Source organism: Lonchura striata, chromosome Z (genome assembly GCF_050655825.1).
Source record: "Lonchura striata isolate lonStrDom1 chromosome Z, ASM5065582v1, whole genome shotgun sequence".
Classification (NCBI taxonomy): Eukaryota; Metazoa; Chordata; class Aves; order Passeriformes; family Estrildidae; genus Lonchura; species Lonchura striata.
This window is the reverse complement of record NC_140740.1, coordinates 86,657,418-86,678,816: the sequence shown is the minus strand read 5'-3', so window position 1 is coordinate 86,678,816 and position 21,399 is coordinate 86,657,418. Positions and strand designations below refer to the sequence as shown.

General features: G+C 39.1%; 1 protein-coding gene and 1 long non-coding RNA gene across 46 annotated transcripts in view; one reads left to right on the top strand and one right to left on the bottom strand.

The window, feature by feature from the left end:
• The window catches only part of LOC110484130 (transcription factor 4), a 110,257-nt gene extending 92,163 nt beyond the window's left edge, over positions 1–18,094 (top strand). For 29 of the 44 annotated variants that reach the window (XR_014951348.1, XR_014951347.1, XM_085566752.1 and 26 more), the window contains 6 exons: positions 3,285–3,410; positions 6,037–6,202; positions 8,059–8,206; positions 9,958–10,187; positions 13,325–13,465; positions 15,823–18,094. Coding sequence is in view for 39 of the 44 variants with exons in the window: in XM_085566752.1 (XP_085422878.1) it covers positions 3,285–3,410; positions 6,037–6,202; positions 8,059–8,206; positions 9,958–10,187; positions 13,325–13,461 (807 nt within the window). In the remaining 5 variants the exon portion in view is untranslated. The remainder of the gene's footprint in view (positions 1–3,284; positions 3,411–6,036; positions 6,203–8,058; positions 8,207–9,957; positions 10,188–13,324; positions 13,466–15,822) is intronic. The other 15 variants (XR_014951346.1, XM_085566764.1, XM_085566765.1 and 12 more) reach the window with 3 other exon arrangements.
• LOC146763924 (uncharacterized) lies at positions 8,725–21,392 on the bottom strand. Of its 2 annotated transcripts, XR_014951356.1 has the most exons (5): positions 21,280–21,392; positions 15,998–19,601; positions 9,465–10,206; positions 8,990–9,282; positions 8,726–8,951 (listed from the first exon to the last, which is right to left on the bottom strand). It is a non-coding gene; the product is annotated as an uncharacterized LOC146763924 (long non-coding RNA). The 2 variants fall into 2 exon arrangements; XR_014951355.1 differs by having other exon boundaries at positions 8,725–8,951; positions 8,990–10,206.
• Between the last annotated feature and the right edge of the window lie 7 nt (positions 21,393–21,399).

Sequence of the window (21,399 nt, the reverse complement as noted above, 5' to 3'; positions counted from 1 at the left end):
AAATGACCCAAAATAACCCCGAAAACTGACCCAAAAATCCCAAAATTTGGCCCAAAAAAATTCCCAAAAATTGACCCAAAGATGACCCAAAAAACCCCCAAAAATCCCATTAAAAAACCCCAAAAAACCCCCAAAAATCCCAATATTACCCCCAAAAAATCCTCAAAAATCCCCAAAAAATCCCAAAAAACCCAAAAAACCCAAAAACCCCCAAATTTACCCCAAAATTTGGGTTTTTTTTCCCCTCAGAGCCGCATCGAGGATCGCCTGGGGGAAAAAAAACCCAAAAAATCCACCAAAAAACTCCCAAAAAAACCCCAAAAATAACCCAAAAAACCCCCTAAAATAGACCCAAAAATCCCCAAAATTGACCCAAAAATGACCCAAAAATTGCCCCAAAAAATTTCCCAAAGTTGACCCAAAGATGACCCAAAAAACCCTCAAAAATCCCATTAAAAAACCCCCAAAAATCCCCAAAAAATCCACCAAAAAACTCCAAAAAAATTGCAAAATTACCCAAAAAACCCAAAAACGCCCAAATTTACCCCAAAATTTGTTGTTTTTTTTTCCCCTCAGAGCCGCATCGAGGATCGCCTGGGGAAAAAAAACCCCAAAAAATCCACCAAAAACCCCCAAAAATCCCCAAAAAATCCACCAAAAAACTCCCAAAAAACCCCAAAAATAACCCAAAAAACCCCCAAAAATTCACCCCAAAAAACCCTCTAAAAAAACCCAGAAAACCCAAAAAAAAACCTCCAAAAAAACCCCAAATTGACCCAAAAATTACCAAAAAAAAATCCCAAAATTATCCCTAAAAAATCCCCTAAAAAACCCCAAAAAATCCCCAAAAAAATCCAAAAAATTTCAAAATTACCCCCAAAAAATCCTCAAAAATCCCCTAAAAAACCTCCCAAAAACCCCAAAAAATCCCAAAAAAAATCCCCAAAAATTCCAATATTACCCCCAAAAAAAACCCCAAAAATCCAAAAAAACCTCCAAAAAAAACCCCAAAAAAAACCCCTAAAATAACCCAAAAAAAACCCCTAAAATAGACCCAAAAATCCCCAAAATTGACCCAAAAATTGACCCAAAAATCCCAAAAATTGACCCAAAAAAATTTCCCAAAATTGACCCAAAGATGACCCAAAAAACCCTCAAAAATCCCATTAAAAAACCCCAAAAAATACCCAAAAATCCCAATATTACCCCCAAAAAATCCCCAAAAAACCCAAAAAACCCAAAAACGCCCAAATTTACCCCAAAATTTGGGTTTTTTTTTCCCCTCAGAGCCGCATCGAGGATCGCCTGGGGGAAAAAAAACCCAAAAAATCCACCAAAAAATCCCAAAAAATCCCAAAAATAACCCAAAAAAAACCCCTAAAATAGACCCAAAAATCCCCAAAATTGACCCAAAAATGTCCCAAAATAACCCCGAAAATTGACCCAAAAATCCCAAAAATTGACCCAAAAAAATTTCCCAAAGTTGACCCAAAGATGACCCAAAAAACCCCCAAAAATCCCATTAAAAAACCCCAAAAAACCCCCAAAAATCCCAATATTACCCCCAAAAAAAACCCCAAAAAACCCAAAAAACCCAAAAAACCCAAAAACGCCCAAATTTACCCCAAAATTTGTTGTTTTTTTCCCCTCAGAGCCGCATCGAGGATCGCCTGGGGAAAAAAAAACCCCCAAAAAATCCACCAAAAACCCCCAAAAAATCCCAAAAAATAACCCAAAAAAAACCCCTAAAATAGACCCAAAAATCCCCAAAATTGACCCAAAAATGACCCAAAATAACCCTGAAAATTGACCCAAAAATCCCAAAATTTGACCCAAAAATTGACCCAAAGATGACCCAAAAAACCCTCAAAAATCCCATTAAAAAACCCCAAAAAAACCCAAAAAATCCCAAAAAATCCCAATATTACCCCCAAAAAAAACCCCAAAAAATTCCCAAAAATCCCAAAAACCCCAAAAAACCCAAAAACGCCCAAATTTACCCCAAAATTTGTTTTTTTTTTCCCCTCAGAGCCGCATCGAGGATCGCCTGGGGGAAAAAAAACCCCAAAAAATCCACCAAAAACCCCCAAAAATCCCCAAAAAATCCCCTAAAATAGACCCAAAAATCCCCAAAATTGACCCAAAAATGACGCCAAAATAACCCCGAAAATTGACCCAAAAATCCCAAAATTTGACCCAAAAATTGACCCCAAGATGACCCAAAAAACCCTCAAAAATCCCATTAAAAAACCCCAAAAAACCCCCAAAAAACCCAAAAAATCCCAATATTACCCCCAAAAAAAACCCCCAAAAATTCCCAAAAATCACAAAAAACCCAAAAAACCCAAAACCGCCCAAATTTACCCCAAAATTTGGTTTTTTTTCCCCCTCAGAGCCGCATCGAGGATCGCCTGGGGAAAAAAAACCCCAAAAAATCCACCAAAAAACTCCCAAAAAATCCCAAAATTAACCCAAAAAAACCCCAAAAATTCACCCCAAAAAACCCTCTAAAAAAACCCAGAAAACCCAAAAAAAAACCTCCAAAAAAACCCCAAATTGACCCAAAAATACCCAAAAAAAAATCCCAAAATTATCCCTAAAAAATCCCCTAAAAAACCCCAAAAAATCCCCAAAAAAATCCCAAAATTACCCCCAAAAAATCCTCAAAAATCCCCTAAAAAAACCTCCCAAAAACCCCAAAAAATCCCAAAAAAAATCCCCAAAAATTCCAATATTACCCCCAAAAAAAACCCCCAAAAATCCAAAAAAAACTCAAAAAAAACCCCAAAAAAATCCCAAAAATAACCCAAAAAAACCCCTAAAATAGACCCGAAAATCCCCAAAATTACCCCAAAATTAACCCAAAATTGACCCAAAAATGACCCAAAATAACCCCGAAAATTGACCCAAAAATCCCAAAATTTGACCCAAAAAAATTTCCCAAAGTTGACCCAAAGATGACCCAAAAAACCCTCAAAAATCCCATTAAAAAACCCCAAAAAAACCCAAAAAATCCCAATATTACCCCCAAAAAATCCTCAAAAAACCCAAAAAACCCAAAAACGCCCAAATTTACCCCAAAATTTGTTTTTTTTTTCCCCTCAGAGCCGCATCGAGGATCGCCTGGGGAAAAAAAAAACCCCAAAAAATCCACCAAAAACCCCCAAAAAATCCCCAAAAAACCCCAAAAAAAACCCAAAAAAATTGCAAAATTACCCAAAAAACCCAAAAAACCCAAAAACGCCCAAATTTACCCCAAAATTTGGGTTTTTTTTTCCCCTCAGAGCCGCATCGAGGATCGCCTGGAGCGCTTGGACGACGCCATCCACGTCCTGCGCAACCACGCCGTGGGCGCCGGCGAGTCCCACGCCGCCGGCTACGGCGCCGGCCTCTTGGCCAACCGCCTCATGGTCAGCGTTTTGGGGTGAAAAAACCCAAATTTGGGGTTTTTGGCAAAAAAAATTTGGGGTTTTTTGGTGAAAATTTGATGATTTTAGGTCAAAATTTGGCGATTTTACGACGAAATTTGACGGTTTTACGACGATTTTTGGGCGTTTCTTAGTGGAATTTTGGGAGTTTTTTCCCCAAAATATGGGATTTAGGATTGGAGATTTTGGGGTGAAAAAACCCAATTTTGGGGTTTTTGGCAAAAAAAAATTTGGGGTTTTTAGGTGAAAATTTGACGATTTTACGACAAAATTTGACAATTTTTGGGCGTTTTTTGGCTGTTTCTTAGCAGAATTTTGGGACTTTTTCCCCCAAAATTTGGGATTTAGGACTTAGGGTTTTGGGGTGAAAATGCCAAATTTTGGGTCTTTTTCCCCAAAAAATTTGGGATATTTTGGTGAAAATTTGACAATTTTACGACAAAATTTGGCGTTTTTACATCAAAATTTGGCGTTTTTACGACGATTTTTGGCCGTTTCTTAGTGGAATTTTGGGACTTATTTCCCCAAAATTTGGGATTTAGGATTGGGGATTTTGGGGTGAAAAACGGCGAATTTGGGGTTTTTGGCAAAAAAAATTTGGTGTTTTTTGGTGAAAATTTGAGGATTTTAGGCGAAAATTTGACGGTTTTACGACGATTTTTGGCCGTTTCTTAGTGGAATTTTGGGACTTTTTTCCCCAAAATTTGGGATTTAGGATTGGAGATTTTGGGGTGAAAAAACCCAAATTTGGGGTTTTTGGCAAAAAAAATTTGGGGTTTTTTGGTGAAAATTTGACGGTTTTAGGTCAAAATTTCGCGGTTTTATGACGAAATTTGGCGGTTTTACGTCGATTTTTGGGCGTTTATTGGAAGAGTTTTGGGAGTTTTTTCCACAAATTTTGGGATTTAGGATTGGGGATTTTGGGGTGAAAAAACCCAAATTTGGGGTTTTTGCCAAAAAAAATTTGGGGTTTTTAGGTGAAAATTTGATGGTTTTAGGTGAAAATTTGGTGGTTTTACGACGAAATTTGACGATTTTACGACTATTTTTGGGCGTTTCTAAGCAGAGTTTTGGGACTTTTTTTCTAAAACTATGGGATTTAGGATTGGAGATTTTGGGGTGAAAAAACCCAAATTTGGGTTTTTTGGCAAAAAAAAATTTGGTGTTTTTAGGCGAAAATTTGACGATTTTACGACGAAATTTGACGCTTTTACGACGAAATTTGACGGTTTTACGACGATTTTTGGGCGTTTATTGGAAGAGTTTTGGGAGTTTTTTCCCCAAATTTTGGGATTTAGGATTGGAGATTTTGGGGTAAAAAACCCCAAATTTGGGGTTTTTGGCAAAAAAAATTTGGTGTTTTTAGGTGAAAATTTGACGATTTTAGGTCAAAATTTGGCAGTTTTACGACGAAATTTGGCGTTTTTACGACGATTTTTGGGCGTTTTTTGGAAGGGTTTTGGGACTTTTTTCCCCAAATTTTGGGATTTAGGATTGGGGATTTTGGGGTGAAAAAACCCAAATTTGGGGTTTTTGGCAAAAAAAATTTGGTGTTTTTAGGTGAAAATTTGACGATTTTAGGTGAAAATTTGGCGATTTTACGACAAAATTTGATGATTTTGGGGAGTTTTTTGGAAGAGTTTTGGGAGTTTTTTCCCCAAAATATGGGATTTAGGATTGGGGATTTTGGGGTGAAAAAACCCAAATTTGGGTTTTTTGCAAAAAAAAATTTGGTGTTTTTAGGTGAAAATTTGATGATTTTAGGTCAAAATTTGTCGATTTTACGACGATTTTTGGGGTTTTTCTCCCCAAATTTTGGGGTTTTTGGGGGACTTGGGATTTTGGGGTGAAAAACCCCAAATTTGGGTTTTTTCCCCAAAAAATCTGGAGGTTTTTGGTGAAAATTTGATGATTTTAGGTCAAAATTTGACGATTCTACGACAATTTTTCAGAGTTTTACGTCCAAATTTGGGGTTTTTGTCCCCAAATTTTGGGGTTTAAAATTTGGGATTTTGGGGTGAAAATCTCAAATTTTGGGATTTTTTCCCCCAAGAATTTGGGGTTTTTGGACAAAATTGGACAATTTTATGATGATTTTTGGGTGTTTTTTTAAAAAAAATTTGGGGATTTTTGAATTTTGGAATTTTGGGATTTTTAAATTTTGGAATTTTGGATTTTTGAAATTTTGGAATTTTGGGATTTTGGAATTTTAGGATTTTGAAATTTCAAATTTCTAAAATTTCGGGATTTTGAAATTTCGAGATTTTTGGGATTTGGGGCTTTTAAAATTTGGAATTTTCGGGATTTTTTTTAAATTTCAAATTTTTGGCCTTTTGGAATTTTTTACGATTTTGAGATTTGACAATTTGAAAATTTTTACATTTCAAAATTTCCAATTTTGACCATTTCAAAATTCCAAATTTTTTCAATTTTCAAATTCTAAAATTTCACCATTTTTCAATCCTAAAAATCTCCAATTTTCACCCATTTTCCCCTTTTTTTTTTTTTTTTTTTTTTTTTTTGCGATTTGAAACTTTGAGAATTCCCAAAATTTCGGGAAAATTTGGGGAAAATTTCGGGAATTTTTTTTTTTTTTTTTCTCCTGCAGATTTCCCACCGCCACGTCCCTCCTGCCCCACCTTTGGCCGCTCACCGCGACGCCGCCGATTCCGCCGTCCGTTCTTCTCACCCTCTTCTCCCCAACCAAATCCCGGTGCCGGCGCTTCCGTTGCCCTCGGCCGCCTCCCCGGAGCTCCACCAGGACCCCTACAGAGGTGAGGAACCGAGAAGAAGTTCTTCAGATCTTCAGCCACCACCAAATTTTTGGGGGGGTTTTAGGGTTTTTTGGGGTTTTTTTGGGTCAAAAAGAAAATTATGGAGCTTCGGAATCCACCCTGAAAATTTGGTGCGTTTCGGAGCTTCTGGGTGGGTGGAGGAGCTTGGAGAACCTCGGAGGAGGTCCACCAAGAGAACTTGGCGCTGGTTGATCTTAGGTGGGACCAACCTTGGAGATAGAAACTTATGGACCTCGAGGTTCCGTGGCCAAAATTTGGTGGCTTTTGGAGCTTCTGGGTGGGTGGAGGAGCTTGGAGAACCTCGGAGGAGGTCCACCAAGAGAACTTGGAGCTGGTTGATCTTAGGTGGGACCAACCTTGGAGATAGAAACTTAAGGACCTCGAGGTTCCATGGCCAAAATTTGGTGGATTTTGGAGCTTCTGGGTGGGCGGAGGAGCTTGGAGAACCTCGGAGGAGGTCCACCAAGAGAACTTGGAGCTGGTTGATCTTAGGTGGGACCAACCTTGGAGATAGAAACTTATGGACCTCGAGGTTCCGTGGCCAAAATTTGGTGGCTTTTGGAGCTTCTGGGTGGGTGGAGGAGCTTGGAGAACTTCAGAGGAGGTCCACCAAGAGAACTTGGAGCTGGTTGGTCTTAGGTGGGACCAACCTTGGAGATAGAAACTTAAGGACCTCGAGGTTCCGTGGCCAAAATTTGGTGGATTTTGGAGCTTCTGGGTGGGTGGAGGAGCTTGGAGAACTTCGGAGGAGGTCCACCAAGAGAACTTGGAGCTGGTTGGTCTTAGGTGGGACCAACCTTGGAGATAGAAACTTAAGGACCTCGAGGTTCCATGGCCAAAATTTGGTGGATTTTGGAGCTTCTGGGTGGGTGGAGGAGCTTGGAGAACCTCGGAGGAGGTCCACCAAGAGAACTTGGAGCTGGTTGATCTTAGGTGGGACCAACCTTGGAGATAGAAACTTAAGGACCTCGAGGTTCCATGGCCAAAATTTGGTGGATTTTGGAGCTTCCGGGTGGGTGGAGGAGCTTGGAGAACTTCGGAGGAGGTCCACCAAGAGAACTTGGCGCTGGTTGATCTTAGGTGGGACAAATCTTGGAGATAGAAACTTATGGACCTCGAGGTTCCATGGCCAAAATTTGGTGGCTTTTGGAGCTTCTGGGTGGGTGGAGGAGCTTGGAGAACTTCAGAGGAGGGCCAACAGGAGAACTTGGAGCTGGTTGATCTTAGGTGGGACCAACCTTGGAGATAGAAACTTATGGACCTCGAGGTTCCATGGCCAAAATTTGGTGGATTTTGGAGCTTCTGGGTGGGTGGAGGAGCTTGGAGAACCTCGGAGGAGGTCCACCAAGAGAACTTGGAGCTGGTTGATCTTAGGTGGGACCAACCTTGGAGATAGAAACTTATGGACCTCGAGGTTCCATGGCCAAAATTTGGTGGCTTTTGGAGCTTCTGGGTGGGTGGAGGAGCTTGGAGAACCTCGGAGGAGGTCCACCAGGAGAACTTGGAGCTGGTTGATCTTAGGTGGGACCAACCTTGGAGATAGAAACTTATGGACCTTGAGGTTCCATGGCCAAAATTTGGTGGATTTTGGAGCTTCTGGGTGGGTGGAGGAGCTTGGAGAACCTCGGAGGAGGTCCACCAAGAGAACTTGGAGCTGGTTGATCTTAGGTGGGACCAACCTTGGAGATAGAAACTTATGGACCTCGAGGTTCCGTGGCCAAAATTTGGTGGCTTTTGGAGCTGGAGAAGACCTCCTGATGAGGCGAGGAACCTCGGAGAAGGTCCACCACAAAGTTCTGGAGATGCTGATGGTGGATCTGGGTTGTCTTCTCCAGGAGCGGCCACCGGGGTCTCGTCAGGAAGCTCCGAGATGAAGTCGGAGGACGAAGGAGACGAGAACCTCCAGGAGGTCAAGGAGGACAAGAAGAAGCTGGAGGACGAGGAGAAGAAGGACATCAAGGCCATAACTAGGTCGAGATCTAGGTAACGGGGTGGGGACCAAAGCGGTGGGATGTCTTCTTCTCGATGGGACATGAGCGGGGTTGACCGTGGAGAAGAAACCGTGGAGGTCCACCAGGAACATCTGGAGAACTTCATGGTGGACCTCCATGGTTTTGTCGCTATTTTTTACCCAATTTTTGACCTTCTCCATGGAGGTCCACCATGAAGTTCTCGAGATTTTCCTGGTGGACCTCCATGGTGGACTTCATGGAGAACTTTGTGGTGGAGCTCCGTGGAGAAGGTCCATGGAGAAGGTCAAAAATTTGGGTCAAAACAGCAAAAATTTGGTTAAAAACGGAGACAAAACCATGGAGGTCCACAGGAAGTTCTCCTGATGTTCTCCATGGATGTCCACCATGAAGTTCTCCAGGATCTTCTCCATGGTGGCCACCACCAATCCCATGGAGAACTTCACCAGGAACCTCCTGGAGAACTTCCATGGTGGACATCCATGGAGAACATCTGGAGAACTTCCATGGTGGACATCCATGGTGGACATCATGGAGAACATCTGGAGAACTTCTTGATGGACCTCCATGGAGAACAATCATGGTGAACATCTGGAGAACTTCATGGTGGACCTCCATGCTTTCATCTCCTTTTTCCCCCAAATTTTCACCGTTTTTCACCGAAATTTTGACCTTCTCCATGGACCTTCTCCATGGATGTCCACCACGATCTTCTTAAGAACTTCTTGGTGGCCATCCTGAAGAACATCATGGTGGACCTCCATGGAGAACATTCCTGGTGAACATCATGGTGGACCTCCATGCTTTCATCTCCTTTTTTCCCCAAATTTTCACCGTTTTTCACCCAATTTTTGACCTTCTCCATGGATGTCCACCATGATCTTCTTAAGAACTTCTTGGTGGCCATCCTGAAGAACATCTTGGTGGACCTCCATGGAGAACATTCCTGGTGAACATCATGGTGGACCTCCATTCTTTCGTTTCCTTTTTTCCCCAAATTTTCACCGTTTTTCACCCAATTTTTGACCTTCTCCATGGACCTTCTCCATGGATGTCCACCACGATCTTCTTAAGAACTTCTTGGTGGACCTCCATGGAGAACAATCATGGTGAACATCTGGAGAACTTCATGGTGGACCTCCATGATTTCATCTCCGTTCTCCCCCAAATTTTCACCGTTTTTCACCCAATTTTTGACCTTCTCCATGGATGTCCACCACGACCTTCTTAAGAACTTCTTAGTGACCATCCTGGAGAACATCATGGTGGACCTCCATGGAGAACATTCCTGGTGAACATCATGGAGAACATCATGGTGGACCTCCATGATTTCGTCACCTTTTTCCCCAAATTTTCACCGTTTTTCACCCAAATTTTGACCTTCTCCATGGAGGTCCACCATGGATATCCACCATGTTCTTCTTAAGAACTTCTTGGTGACCATCCTGGAGAACATCATGGTGGACCTCCATGCTTTCGTCTCCTATTTCCCCTCAAATCTCCACCGTTTTTCACCCAATTTTTGACCTTCTCCATGGACCTTCTCCATGGATGTCCACCATGATCTTCTTAAGATCTTCTTGGTGGACATCCTGAAGAACATCATGGTGGACCTCCATTCTTTCGTCTCCTTTTTCCCCCAAATTTCCACCGTTTTCCGCCATTTTTTTGCCGTTTTTCGCCGTTTTTTCGCCGTTTTTCGCCGCGTTTTCTTCCCCCGCCATTCGAATCTCTCTTCTCCAACCCCACCCCACCCCAACCCAGCGCCAACGACGACGAGGACCTGACGCCGGAGCAGAAAGCCGAGCGGGAGAAAGAACGTCGCATGGCCAACAACGCCCGGGAACGTCTTCGCGTGAGGGACATCAACGAGGCCTTCAAGGAGTTGGGGAGGATGGTGCAGCTCCACCTGAAGAGTGACAAACCCCAGACGAAGCTTCTCATTCTCCACCAGGCCGTGGCTGTCATCCTCAGCTTGGAGCAGCAGGTCCGAGGTGGGTGGAAGGTCTTCTTCTGGAGGGGGAGTGGTGGGGAATGGGGGGAAATGGAGGGACAAAATGGCGGGACAAAATGGCGGGAAATGGCGGGAAAAAATGGCGGGAAATGGGGGGAAAATGGCGGGACAAAATGGTGGGACAAAATGGCGGGAAATGGGGGGAAAATGGCGGGACAAAATGGCGGGAAATGGGGGGAAATGGCGGGACAAAATGGCGGGAAATGGGGGGGAAAAATGGCGGGAAATGGGGGAAATGGCGGGAAAAAATGGCGGGAAATGGGGGTGAATTGGGGGAAATTTGGGGGAAATTGGGAAAAAATTAAGGGGAAATTTGGGATTTTTTGGGGGGGAAATTTGGGGGAAATTGGGGGAAATTGGGGAAATTGGGGGAAAATTTGGGGGAAATTGGGGGAAATTTGGGGAGAATTTGGGGGAAATTGGGAAAAAAGTGGGGTAAATTGGGAGAAAATTGGGGAAAAATTTGGGGGAAATTGGGAAAAAGTGGGGGAAAATTGGGGGAAAATTTGGGGGAAATTGGGGGAAATTTGGGATTTTTGGGGGGGAAATTGGGGGAAAATTTGGGGGAAATTGGGGAAAAATTGGGGGAAAATTGGGGGAAAATTTGGGGGAAATTGGGGAAAAATTTGGGGGAAAATGGGAAAAAATTAGGGGGAAATTTGGGATTTTTCAGGGGGGAAATTTGGGGGAAATTGGGGGGAAATGGGGGAAATTTGGGGGAAAATGGGAAAAAATTGGGGGAAAATTGGGGGAAAATTTGGGGGAAATTGGGAAAAAATGGGGGAAATTTGGGGAAAATTGGGGGAAAATTGGGGAAATATTTGGGGGAAATTGGGAAAAAATTAAGGGAAAATTTGGGATTTTTGGGGGGAAATTTGGGGAAAATTTGGGGAAAATTGGGGGAAAATTTGGGGGAAATTGGGAGAAAATTGGGGGAAATTGGGAAAAATTGGGGGAAAATTTGGGGGAAATTGGGGAAAAATTGGGGGAAAATTGGGGGAAAAATGGGGGAAATTGGGAAAAATTTGGGGAAAATTGGGGAAAAATTTGGGGGAAAATGGGAAAAAATTTGGGGGAAAATGGGAAAAAATTTGGGGGAAAATGGGAAAAAATTTGGGGGAAATGGGAAAAAATTAAGGGGAAATTTGGGATTTTTTGGGGGAAATTTGGGGAAAAATTGGGGGAAAATTGGGGGAAAATTAGGGGGAAATTTGGGATTTTTGGGGGGAAATTGGGGAAAAATTGGGATAAAAATGGGGGAAAATTGGGGGAAATTGGGGGAAAATTGGGGAAAAATTCGGGGGAAATTTGGGGAGAATTTGGGGGAAATTGGGAAAAAATTGGGGGAAAAATTGGGGGGAAATTGGGGGGAAATTGGGGGAAAAATTGGGATTTTTTGGGGGGAAATTTGGGAGAAAATTGGGGAAAAATTGGGGGGAAATTGGGGAAAATTGGGGGAAATTGGGGGAAATTGGGGGAAAAATTGGGATTTTTTGGGGGAAATTTGGGGGAAATTGGGATAAAAATGGGAGAAATTGGGGGGAAAAAATGGGGGGAAAATTGGGATTTTTAGGGGGGAAATTGGGGGAAATTTGGGATAAAAATGGGGGAAAATGGGGGGAAAATTTGGGGGAAATTGGGAAAAAATTAGGGGGAAAATTTGGGATTTTTCAGGGGGGAAATTTGGGGAAAATTGGGAAAAATTTGGGGGAAATTGGGAAAAAATTGGGGGAAATTGGGAAAAAATTAAGGGAAAATTTGGGATTTTTGGGGGGGAAATTAGGGGAAAATTGGGGGAAAATTGGGGGAAAATTTGGGGGAAATTGGGAAAAAATTTGGGGGAAAATTGGGGGAAAATTGGGGAAAAATTTGGGGGAAAATTTGGAGAAAATTTGGGGGAAAATGGTGAAAAAAAAGGGGAAAATCCGAGGGGAAATGGGGGAAAAATTGGGATAAAAATGGGAGAAAATTTGGGAAAAAATTGGTGAAAAGTCAGGGAAATTGAAAAAAAATTAGGAAAATTTGGAAAAAAATTGGTAAAAAATTGGAATAAAAATTGGGCAAAATCGGGGGAAAATTGCGGAAAATTTGGTATAAAAATAGGGAAAATTTGAGAAAAAATGGGATAAAATTTGGAAAAATTTGGGGGAAATTGGGATAAAATTGAGGGAAAAATGGGGGAAAAATTGGGATAAAAATAGAGAAAAATTGGGGGAAATTGGGGGGAAATTGGAATAAAAATAGAGAAAAATCGGGGAAAAATTGAGGAAAATTGGGAAAAAAAATGAGGAAATTTGGGGAAAAATGGGGAAAAATTGGGAAAAAGTTTGGGGAAAAAATGGGGAAAAATTGGAATAAAAATTGGGAAAAATTGGGGAAAATTTGGGGAAAAAATGGGGAAAAATTGGAATAAAAATTGGGGAAAAAATGAGGAAAATTCGGAAAAAAAATGGTAAGCAATTGGAATAAAAATGGGGAAATATTGGGAAAAAATTGGAAAAATTTGGGGAAATTTGGAATAAAATTGGGGAAAATTGGAGGAAATGGGGGAGAAATTGGAATAAAAATTTGGAAAAATTGGGGAAAATTTGGGGAAAAATTGGAATAAAAATAGAGAAAAATTGGGGGAAAATTTGGGGAAAAATTGGAATAAAAATAGAGAAAAATTGGGGGAAATTGGGGAAAAATTGAGGAAAATTGGGAAAAAAACGAGGAAAATTGGGGAAAAATTGGGAAAAAATTGGAATAAAATTGGGGAAAACTTGGGGGAAATGGTGAAAAATTGGAATAAAAATTGGGGAAAATTTGGGGAAAAAAATGGGGGAAAATTGGAATAAAAATTGGGAAAAATTGGGGGAAAATTGGAATAAAAATGGGGAAAAACTGGAATAAAAAGGGGGAAAAATTGGGGAAAATTGAAGTAAAATTGGTAAAAAAATGGAAAAACTTGGGGGAAAAAATTGGAAAAAAAATCGGAGAAATTGAGAAAAAATCATCGATTTTCGTCGTTTTTTCGCCGAATTTTTTGCTTTTTTCGGCCGAATTTCGTCATTTTTTCGCGGGGTTTTCGCCGTTTTTGGGTTTTTTACCCAAATTTGGGTTTTTTTGGGTTGGCAGAGAGGAATTTGAACCCCAAGGCGGCGTGTTTGAAGAGGAGGGAGGAGGAAAAAATCCCTTCGGAGCCGCCGCCCTTGGCCATGGCCGGAGCGCACGGAGTCATCGGAGACGGCGCCAACCACGTGGGGCAGATGTAGGGAGGTGAGGGGAATTTGGGGTAAATTCCGGGGAATTTGGGTAAAAAAGGGTAGGAAGGGTGGGGGGGGGATAGAGGGGAAAATTAGGGGGGAAACGGTGAAAATTTGGTGGAAATCGGTGGAGAAATGGCGGAGAAATGGGGGGAAAGGGGGGGAAAAAATGGGATTTTTGGAGGGGGGATTTTGGGGGAAATTGGGGAAAATTGGGGGGAAATTGGAAAAAATTTGGGATAAAAATGGGGAAAAATTGGGGGAAAAATTGGGGAAAATTTGGGGAAAAATTGGAAAAAATTTGGAATAAAAATGGGGAAAAATTGGGGAAAAATTGGAATAAAAATGGGGAAAATTCGGGATAAAAATGGGGAAAAATGGGGAAAATTTTTGGAAAAAATTCGGGAAAAATTGGGGAAAAATTGGGATAAAAATGGAAAAAATTGGGGGAAAATTGGAGAAAATTTGGGATAAAAATGGGGAAAATTGGGGATAAATTGGGATAAAAATGGGGAAAAGAGGGGAAAAAATTGGGGAAAATTTTTGGAAAAAATTCGGGAAAAATTGGGGGAAAATTAGAAAAAAATTGGGGGAAAATTGGGATAAAAATGGGGAAAATTGGGAAAAAATTGGGGGATAATTGGGGAAAAATTGGAGAAAATTTGGGATTAAAATGTGGAAAATTCCAGGGAAATTTGGGATAAAAATGGGGAAAATTGGGGAAAAATTGGGGGAAAATTGGAGAAAATTTGGGATAAAAATGGGGAAAATTTGGGATAAATTGGGATAAAAATGGGGAAAAATTTGGGATAAATTGGGATAAAAATGGGGAAAAATTTGGGATAAATTGGGATAAAAATGGGGAAAAGAGGGAAAAAAATGGGGAAAATTTGGGGAAAAAATGGAGAAAAATTGGGGAAAAATTAGGGAAAAATTGGAGAAAATTTGGGATAAAAATGGGGAAAATTGGGGGAAAATGGGGATAAAAATGGGGAAAATTTGGAATAAAAATGGGGAAAATTGGGGGAAAATTGGGATAAAAATGGGGAAAATTTGGGATAAAAATGGGGAAAAATGGGGAAAATTTTTGGAAAAAATTCGGGGAAAATTGGGGGAAAAATGGCAAAAATTGCGGAAAAATTGGGATAAAAATGGGGAAAAGAGGGAGAAAATTGGGGGAAATTTGGGATAAAAATGGGGAAAATTTTGGGAAATTTGGGATAAAAATGGGGAAAAAATGGGGAAAATTTTTGGACAAAATTCGGGAAAAATTGGGGGAAAATTAGAAAAAAATTGGGGAAAAATTGGGATAAAAATGGGGAAAAATTGGGGGAAAATTGGGATAAAAATGGGGAAAATTTGGGATAAAAATGGGAAAAAATGGGGAAAATTTTTGGAAAAAATTCGGGGGAAATTGGGGGAAAATTAGAAAAAAATTGGGGAAAAATTGGGATAAAAATGGGGAAATTGGAGAAAAATTGGGGGAAAATTGGGATAAAAATGGGGATAAAATTGGGGGAAAATTGGGATAAAAATGGGGAAAAGAGGGAGAAATTTGGGGAAAATTTGGGATAAAAATGGGAAGAAATGGGGAAAAATTGGGGACAATTTTTGGAGAAAAATTGGGGGAAAATTGGGAAAAAGTTGAGAAAAAATTGGGGAAAATTTGGGATAAAAATGGGAAAAAATGGGGAAAAGTTTGGGACAATTTTTGGAAAAAAATCAGGAAAAATTGGGGGAAAATTGGGAAAAAGTTGAGAAAAATTTGGGAAAATTTGGGATAAAAATGGGAAAAAATTTGGGAAAATTGGGGAAAAATTGGGATAAAAGTGGAAAAAAATTTGGATAAAAATGTGAAAAATTGGGGAAAAATTTGGATAAAAATGGGAAAAAAATTGGGGAAAAATTGGGCGGAAATGGGAATAAGAATGGGATAAAAATGGAAAAATTTGGGGGAAAATTGAAAAAATGGGCAATATTGGAGAAAAAAGGGAAAAATGGGGGAAAAGTTGGTATAAAAATGGGGAAAAAATGGGGAAAATTGGGGGAAATTTGAATTAAAACTGGGAAAAATTGGGGGAAAAATGGGATAAAAATGGGATGAAAATAGGAAAAATTGGGATAAAAATGGAAAAATTTGGGGGAAAATGGAAAAAATGGGAAAAATTGGAGAAAAATTGGGGGAAAAATGGGGAAAATTGGGGGAAAAATGGGATAAAATGGGGAAAATTTTGAATAAAAATGAGGAAAAATTGGGGAAAAGTTGGGGAAAATTGGGTTAAAATTGGGGAAATTTTGGGGGGAAAAAAGTGAAAAATTTTGGACCAGAATTCCCAATTTTTTAACCCAAAATTTCTTTTTTTTTTCCAGATTTTTGGCCAAATCCCGTCCCGGCCGCCGTCGAAAAAATTTGGATTTTTTTTGTCTTTTTTTTTTTGTTTTGTTTTTTTTTGTTTTTTTCCGAGGAATTCCGCGCCAAAATTCCGGCCGAAAATTCCCAAAAAAAAAAATTTGGGAATTTTTGGGAAAAAGGAGAAAGACTCACCTGGGTTGGATCCACACTGTGGGATGATTTTCGTGCCTAAAAAACAAAAAAAAAAATGAAATAAATTTGTGTTTTTTGGGGGTTTTTGGTGGTGGTGGGAAGAGGAAAAAATGGGGGAAAATTGGGGGAAATTGGGAAAAAATGGGGGGAAAATTTGGAATGAAAAGGGGGGAAAATTGGGGGGAAAATGGGGGAAAAAATTTGAATTTTTGAAGGAAAAATTGGGGGGAAATTGGGGGGAAATTAAAATAAAAATGGGGAAAAATTGGAGAAAAAATGGGGAAAAATTGGAAGGAAAATTGGGATAAAATTTGGGAAAAAATGGGATAAAAATGGGAAAAAATTTGGGAAAAGTTGGGGAAAAATTGGAAGGAAAATTGGGAAAAAATTGGGAAAAAAATGGGAAAAAATTTGGAGAAAATTGGAATAAAAATGGGAAAAAATTGGGTTAAAAATGGAAAAAAATTTGGGAAAATTTTGAATAAAAATGGGGGGAAATTGGAATAAAAATGGAAAAAAAATTGGGAAAATTTTGAATAAAAATGGGGAAAAATTGGAATAAAAATGGAAAAAATTGGGGAAAAATGGGATAAAAATGGGGAAAATTTGAGGAAAAATTGGGGAAAATTGGGATAAAAATGGGAAAAAAATTGAGGGAAAATTGGGGAAAAATTGGGATAAAAATGGGGAAAATTGGGGAAAAATTCGAATTTTTAAATAAAAAAATGGAAAAAAATTGGGGAAAAATGGGGAAAATTGGGGGGAAAAAATTGAATTTTTAAAGGAGAAAATGGGGAAAAATTGGGGGGAAATGGAGGAAAAAATTTTTTAAAAAATAAAAGAAAATTGCTGAAAAAAAAGGTGAAAAAAAGGGAAAAATGATGGAAAAAAAGCAATTTTTGGATGTGGAAAAAGGAGAAAATATTTAAATAAAAGTTGCAATAATGAGAAGAAAAGAAATAAAAAAATGAAAATAAAAAATAAAAATAAAAAAATAAAAATGAAAAAATATAAAAAAAGAAAAATTTTTAAAAAAAAGGAAAAAATCCCCAAAAAAATGGGGAAAAAAAGGGAAAAATTCCGATTTTTTGGGGGGAAATCGATGGAATTATAGAGAAAAAAATAAAATTATATGGAGAGAAATATATAGAGAAATGTATAGGGGGAAAATTGAATTTTTGGGGGGAAAATGGGGAAAAATGGGAAAAAATTGATTTTTTTGGGGAAAAATGGGCAAAAAATGGGAAAAAGTTGAATTTTTGGGGGGAAAAACTTTGAAATTTTTTGGAAAAAATGAGGGTGAAAATGGGGGGAAAATTGAATTTTTTGGGGAAAAAATGGAAGAAAAAAGGTGAAAAATAAAAAAATTTGGATTTTTTGGGGGAAAAAATGGGGGAAAAAAGGGGGAAAAAATTGAAATTTTTTGGAGAAAAAATGGAAAATAATTTTGATTTTTTGGGGGAAAAATGGGAGAAAAACGGGGGAAAAATGGAGAAAAATTTGGATTTTTGGGGGGAAAAAATTAATTTTTTTGGAGGAAAAAATTGAATATTTTGGGGAAAAATGGGGGGGAAATGGGGAAAAAAATTGAATTTTTTGGGGAAAAATGGGAATTTTGGGAGAATTTTTAGGGAATTTTTTGGTAAAATTTTGGGAATTTTGGGGAAAAATTTAGGGAATTTTTAGGGTGAAATTTGACAATTTCAGGGCAAATTTTAATCAAATTTCAGAGTCAAAATCCTGAATTTTTTCCCATTTTCCCCCAAATTGAATCCATGGTGAAATTCCCGAATTTTCCTTTTTTTGGGGGGAAAAAATGGAAAAAAAATTGAATTTTTTTGCTGTTTCATGGTGGAAAAAATGTGGCCTTTTTTCATTTCTGGTGGGAATAATAGGGAGAAAAAAGGGAAAAAATGAGAAAAAAATGGAAAAAATGGAAAAAACAGAAAAAAAATGGGAAAAAAAAGGAAAAAATGGGAAAAAAAGGAAAAAAAATGAAAGAAAAAAGGGAAAAAAATTGAATTTTTTCCATGTTTCAGTGCCTGGTTTTTTGTTATTTGTGGAAAATAAAAAAATTCCATTTTAGGATGCCCGAAATGAGTGGAAAAAATGAAATTTTGGAGGGGGAAGTTTTGGGGGAAATTTGGGGGAACTTGGGAAAAAAATTGGGGGAAATTGGGGGGAAAATGGGCAAAAAATTGGAATTTTTGGAGGAAAAATGGGGAAAAAATGGGGGAAATTGGGGGAAAAATGGACAAAAAATTCGAATTTTTGGAGGAAAAATGGGGAAAATTTTGGGGGAAAAATGGGGAAAAATTGGGGGAAAAAATGGGAAAATTTGGGGGGAAATTGGGATAAAAATGGGGGAAAATAAGGATAAAAACTTGGGAAAAGTGGGGAAAATTTGTGGGGAAAATGGGAAAAATTTTGAATTTTTAAAGGAAAAATTTTGGAAAAAATTGGGGGGAAATTGGGATAAAAATGGGGAAAATTGGGGGAAAATTGGAATAAAAATGGAAAAAAAATTGGGAAAATTTGGGATAAAAATGGGAAAAAAATGGGGGAAAATTTGGGAAAAAGTGAACAAAAAAATTGAATTTTTGAAGGAAAAATGGGGGGAAAATGAAGAAAAATGGGGGGAAATTGGAAAAAAATGGGGGGAAATTGGGGAAAAAATTGGAATAAAAATGGGGGAAAAAATGGGGACAATTGGGGGGAAATTGGGAAAAAACGGGGGAAAATTGGAATTTTTGAAGGAAAAATGGGGGAAAAATGAAGAAAAATTGGGGAAAAAAGGGAAAAAAAAATTCCAGCGGTTCCGGCGGATTCGTGGTGGAAGAAAAGAAGAGGAAAGCGGCGAAAAACTCCAAAATTCCCCAAAAAAACCCCAAAATAAAATTATTAAAATATAAAAATCTCAAAATTCCTGAAGTTTCCACTCAAAAATCCCAAAAATTCCCACCCAAAAATTCCCACAAATCCCATTTTTTTCCCTTTAATTCCCCTGAAAATTCCCAAAAGAATTCCAAACGATTCTCCCAAAATTCCATTTAAAAAAATCCCAAAAAATTCCCCAAAAATTCCCAAAATTTCTTCTTGGAATTCCCAAAAAAATCCCCCTAAAATTCCAAAATTTTCCTGAAAAAATTCCCCCAAAAATTCCCAAATAAAACAAAAAAAAAATCCCAAGAATTCCCCAAAAATGCCAAAAATTTCCCAAATTTTTTCCTTCAATTCCCAAAAATATTCCCAAAAATTCCCCCCAAAAAATCCCAGAAATTTCCAAAATAATCTCCCCAAAATTCCCCAAATAATCCCGAAAATTCCCTAAAATATCCTAAAAAAATTTCCCCAAAAAATCCCAAAAAATATCCCGAAAATTCCCTAAGAAATCCCAACTATTTTCCCGAAAATTCCCAAAAAAATCCTCCAAAATTCCCAAATTTTTGTGGTTTTTTTCTGTTTTTTTATTATTTTTTCTGGTTTTTTCCACCATTTTCAACCCGCCCCGAAAACCTTCATTGAAATTTCCAACAACACCAAAAATTCCCAAAATTTTGGCTTTTCCAGACGATTTTTCCTTGGATTTTTCATCTTCCAATTCCTATAAAGAAAAAAAAAAAAAAAATCAGGATTAAATCCCAAAAAATTAAAATATTTTTCCCCAAAAAATTCCCATTTTTCCCCAAAAAATTCCCAATGTTCCCCCCCAAAAAATCCCAATTTTTCCCCAAAAAATTCCCAATTTTTCCCCAAAAAACTCCCAATTTTCCCCCCCAAAAAATCCCAATTTTTCCCCAAAAAATTCCCAATTTTTCACCAAAAATCCCAATTTTCCCCCAAAAAATTCCAATTTCCCCTCAATGAATTCCCAATTTTTCCCCCAAGTTCCCATTTTTTCCTCTATAAATTCCCATTTTTTTCCCCAAAAATCCCAATTTTTTTTCCCTCAAAAAAATTCCCAATTTTTCCCCAAAAATTCCAATTTTTCCCCTAAAAATCCCAATTTTCCCCCAAAAAATTCCAATTTTCCCTCAATGAATTCCCAATTTTTCCCCCAAGTTCCCATTTTTTCCTCTCTAAATTCCCATTTTTTTCCCCAAAAATCCCAATTTTTTTTCCCTCAAAAAAATTCCCAATTTTTCCCCAAAAATTCCAATTTTTCCCCTAAAAATCCCAATTTTCCCCCAAAAAATTCCAATTTTCCCTCAATGAATTCCCAATTTTTCCCCCAAGTTCCCATTTTTTCCTCTCTAAATTCCCATTTTTTTCCCTCAAAAAAATTCCCAATTTTTCCCCTAAAAATCCCAATTTTGTCCCCAAAAAGATACCACTTTTTCCCCAATATATTCCAATTTTTCCCTTTAAAAGTCCCATTTTTTCACCCAAAAAAATCTGGTATTTCCCTTTAAAATTCCCAATTTTTTCCCCAAAACTGCCCATTTTTTCCCTAAAAAATATCCCAATTTTCCCCCCCCCCAAAAAATCCCAATTTCCCCCCAAAAAATTTCTATTTTTCCCTTTAAAATTCCCATTTTTGCCCCCAAAATTGCCATTTTTCCCTAAAAAAAACCCCAATTTTTCCCCAAAAAATGAATTCCAATTTTTCCCTCCAAAAATTCCAAATTTTCCGAAAAAAAATCCCAATTTCTCCCCAAAAATTCCCATCTTTTGGGTAAAAATCCCCCTTTTTTCCCCTCAAAATCCTCTTTTTTTCACCCCCCTCACGTTTCCCGCCTTTTTTCCCCTCACGTTTCCCCCTCAGGATCCCCCTCACGTTTCCCGCCTTTTTTCCCCTCACGTTTCCCCCTCAGGATCCCCCTCACGTTTCCCGCCTTTTTTGCCCTCTCAATCCCCCCTCACGTTTCCCGCCTTTTTTCCCCCCTCAATTCCCCCTCACGTTTCCCCCTCACGTTTCCCGCCTTTTTTTCCCCCTATGGATTCCCCCTCAGCAATTCCCACCATTTCCCCCCCTCACATTTCCCTCCATTTTCCCCCCTCAGCAATTCCCACCATTTCCCCCCTCACGTTTCCCCCTCACATTTCCCTCCCTCACGTTTCCCGCCTTTTTTCCCCCCTATGGATTCCCCCTCAGCAATTCCCACCATTTCCCCCCCTCACATTTCCCTCCATTTCCCCCCCTCAGCAATTCCCACCATTTCCCCCCTCACGTTTCCCCCTCACGTTTCCCGCCTTTTTCCCCCTCACGTTTCCCCCTCAGCCCTTCCCGCCATTTTGCCCCCCCCTCACTCTTCCCCTTTCCCCTTCCACCATCCTTTCACCTTTCCCACCGTTTTCCACCGCTTGCCCCCCCTTTCCTCTTCCCCCTCACGTTCTCTTCTTCCTCTCCTCCCTCCCTTTCCGCCATTCCGCCCCTCCCCTTCCCTTTCCCCTTCCCCTTT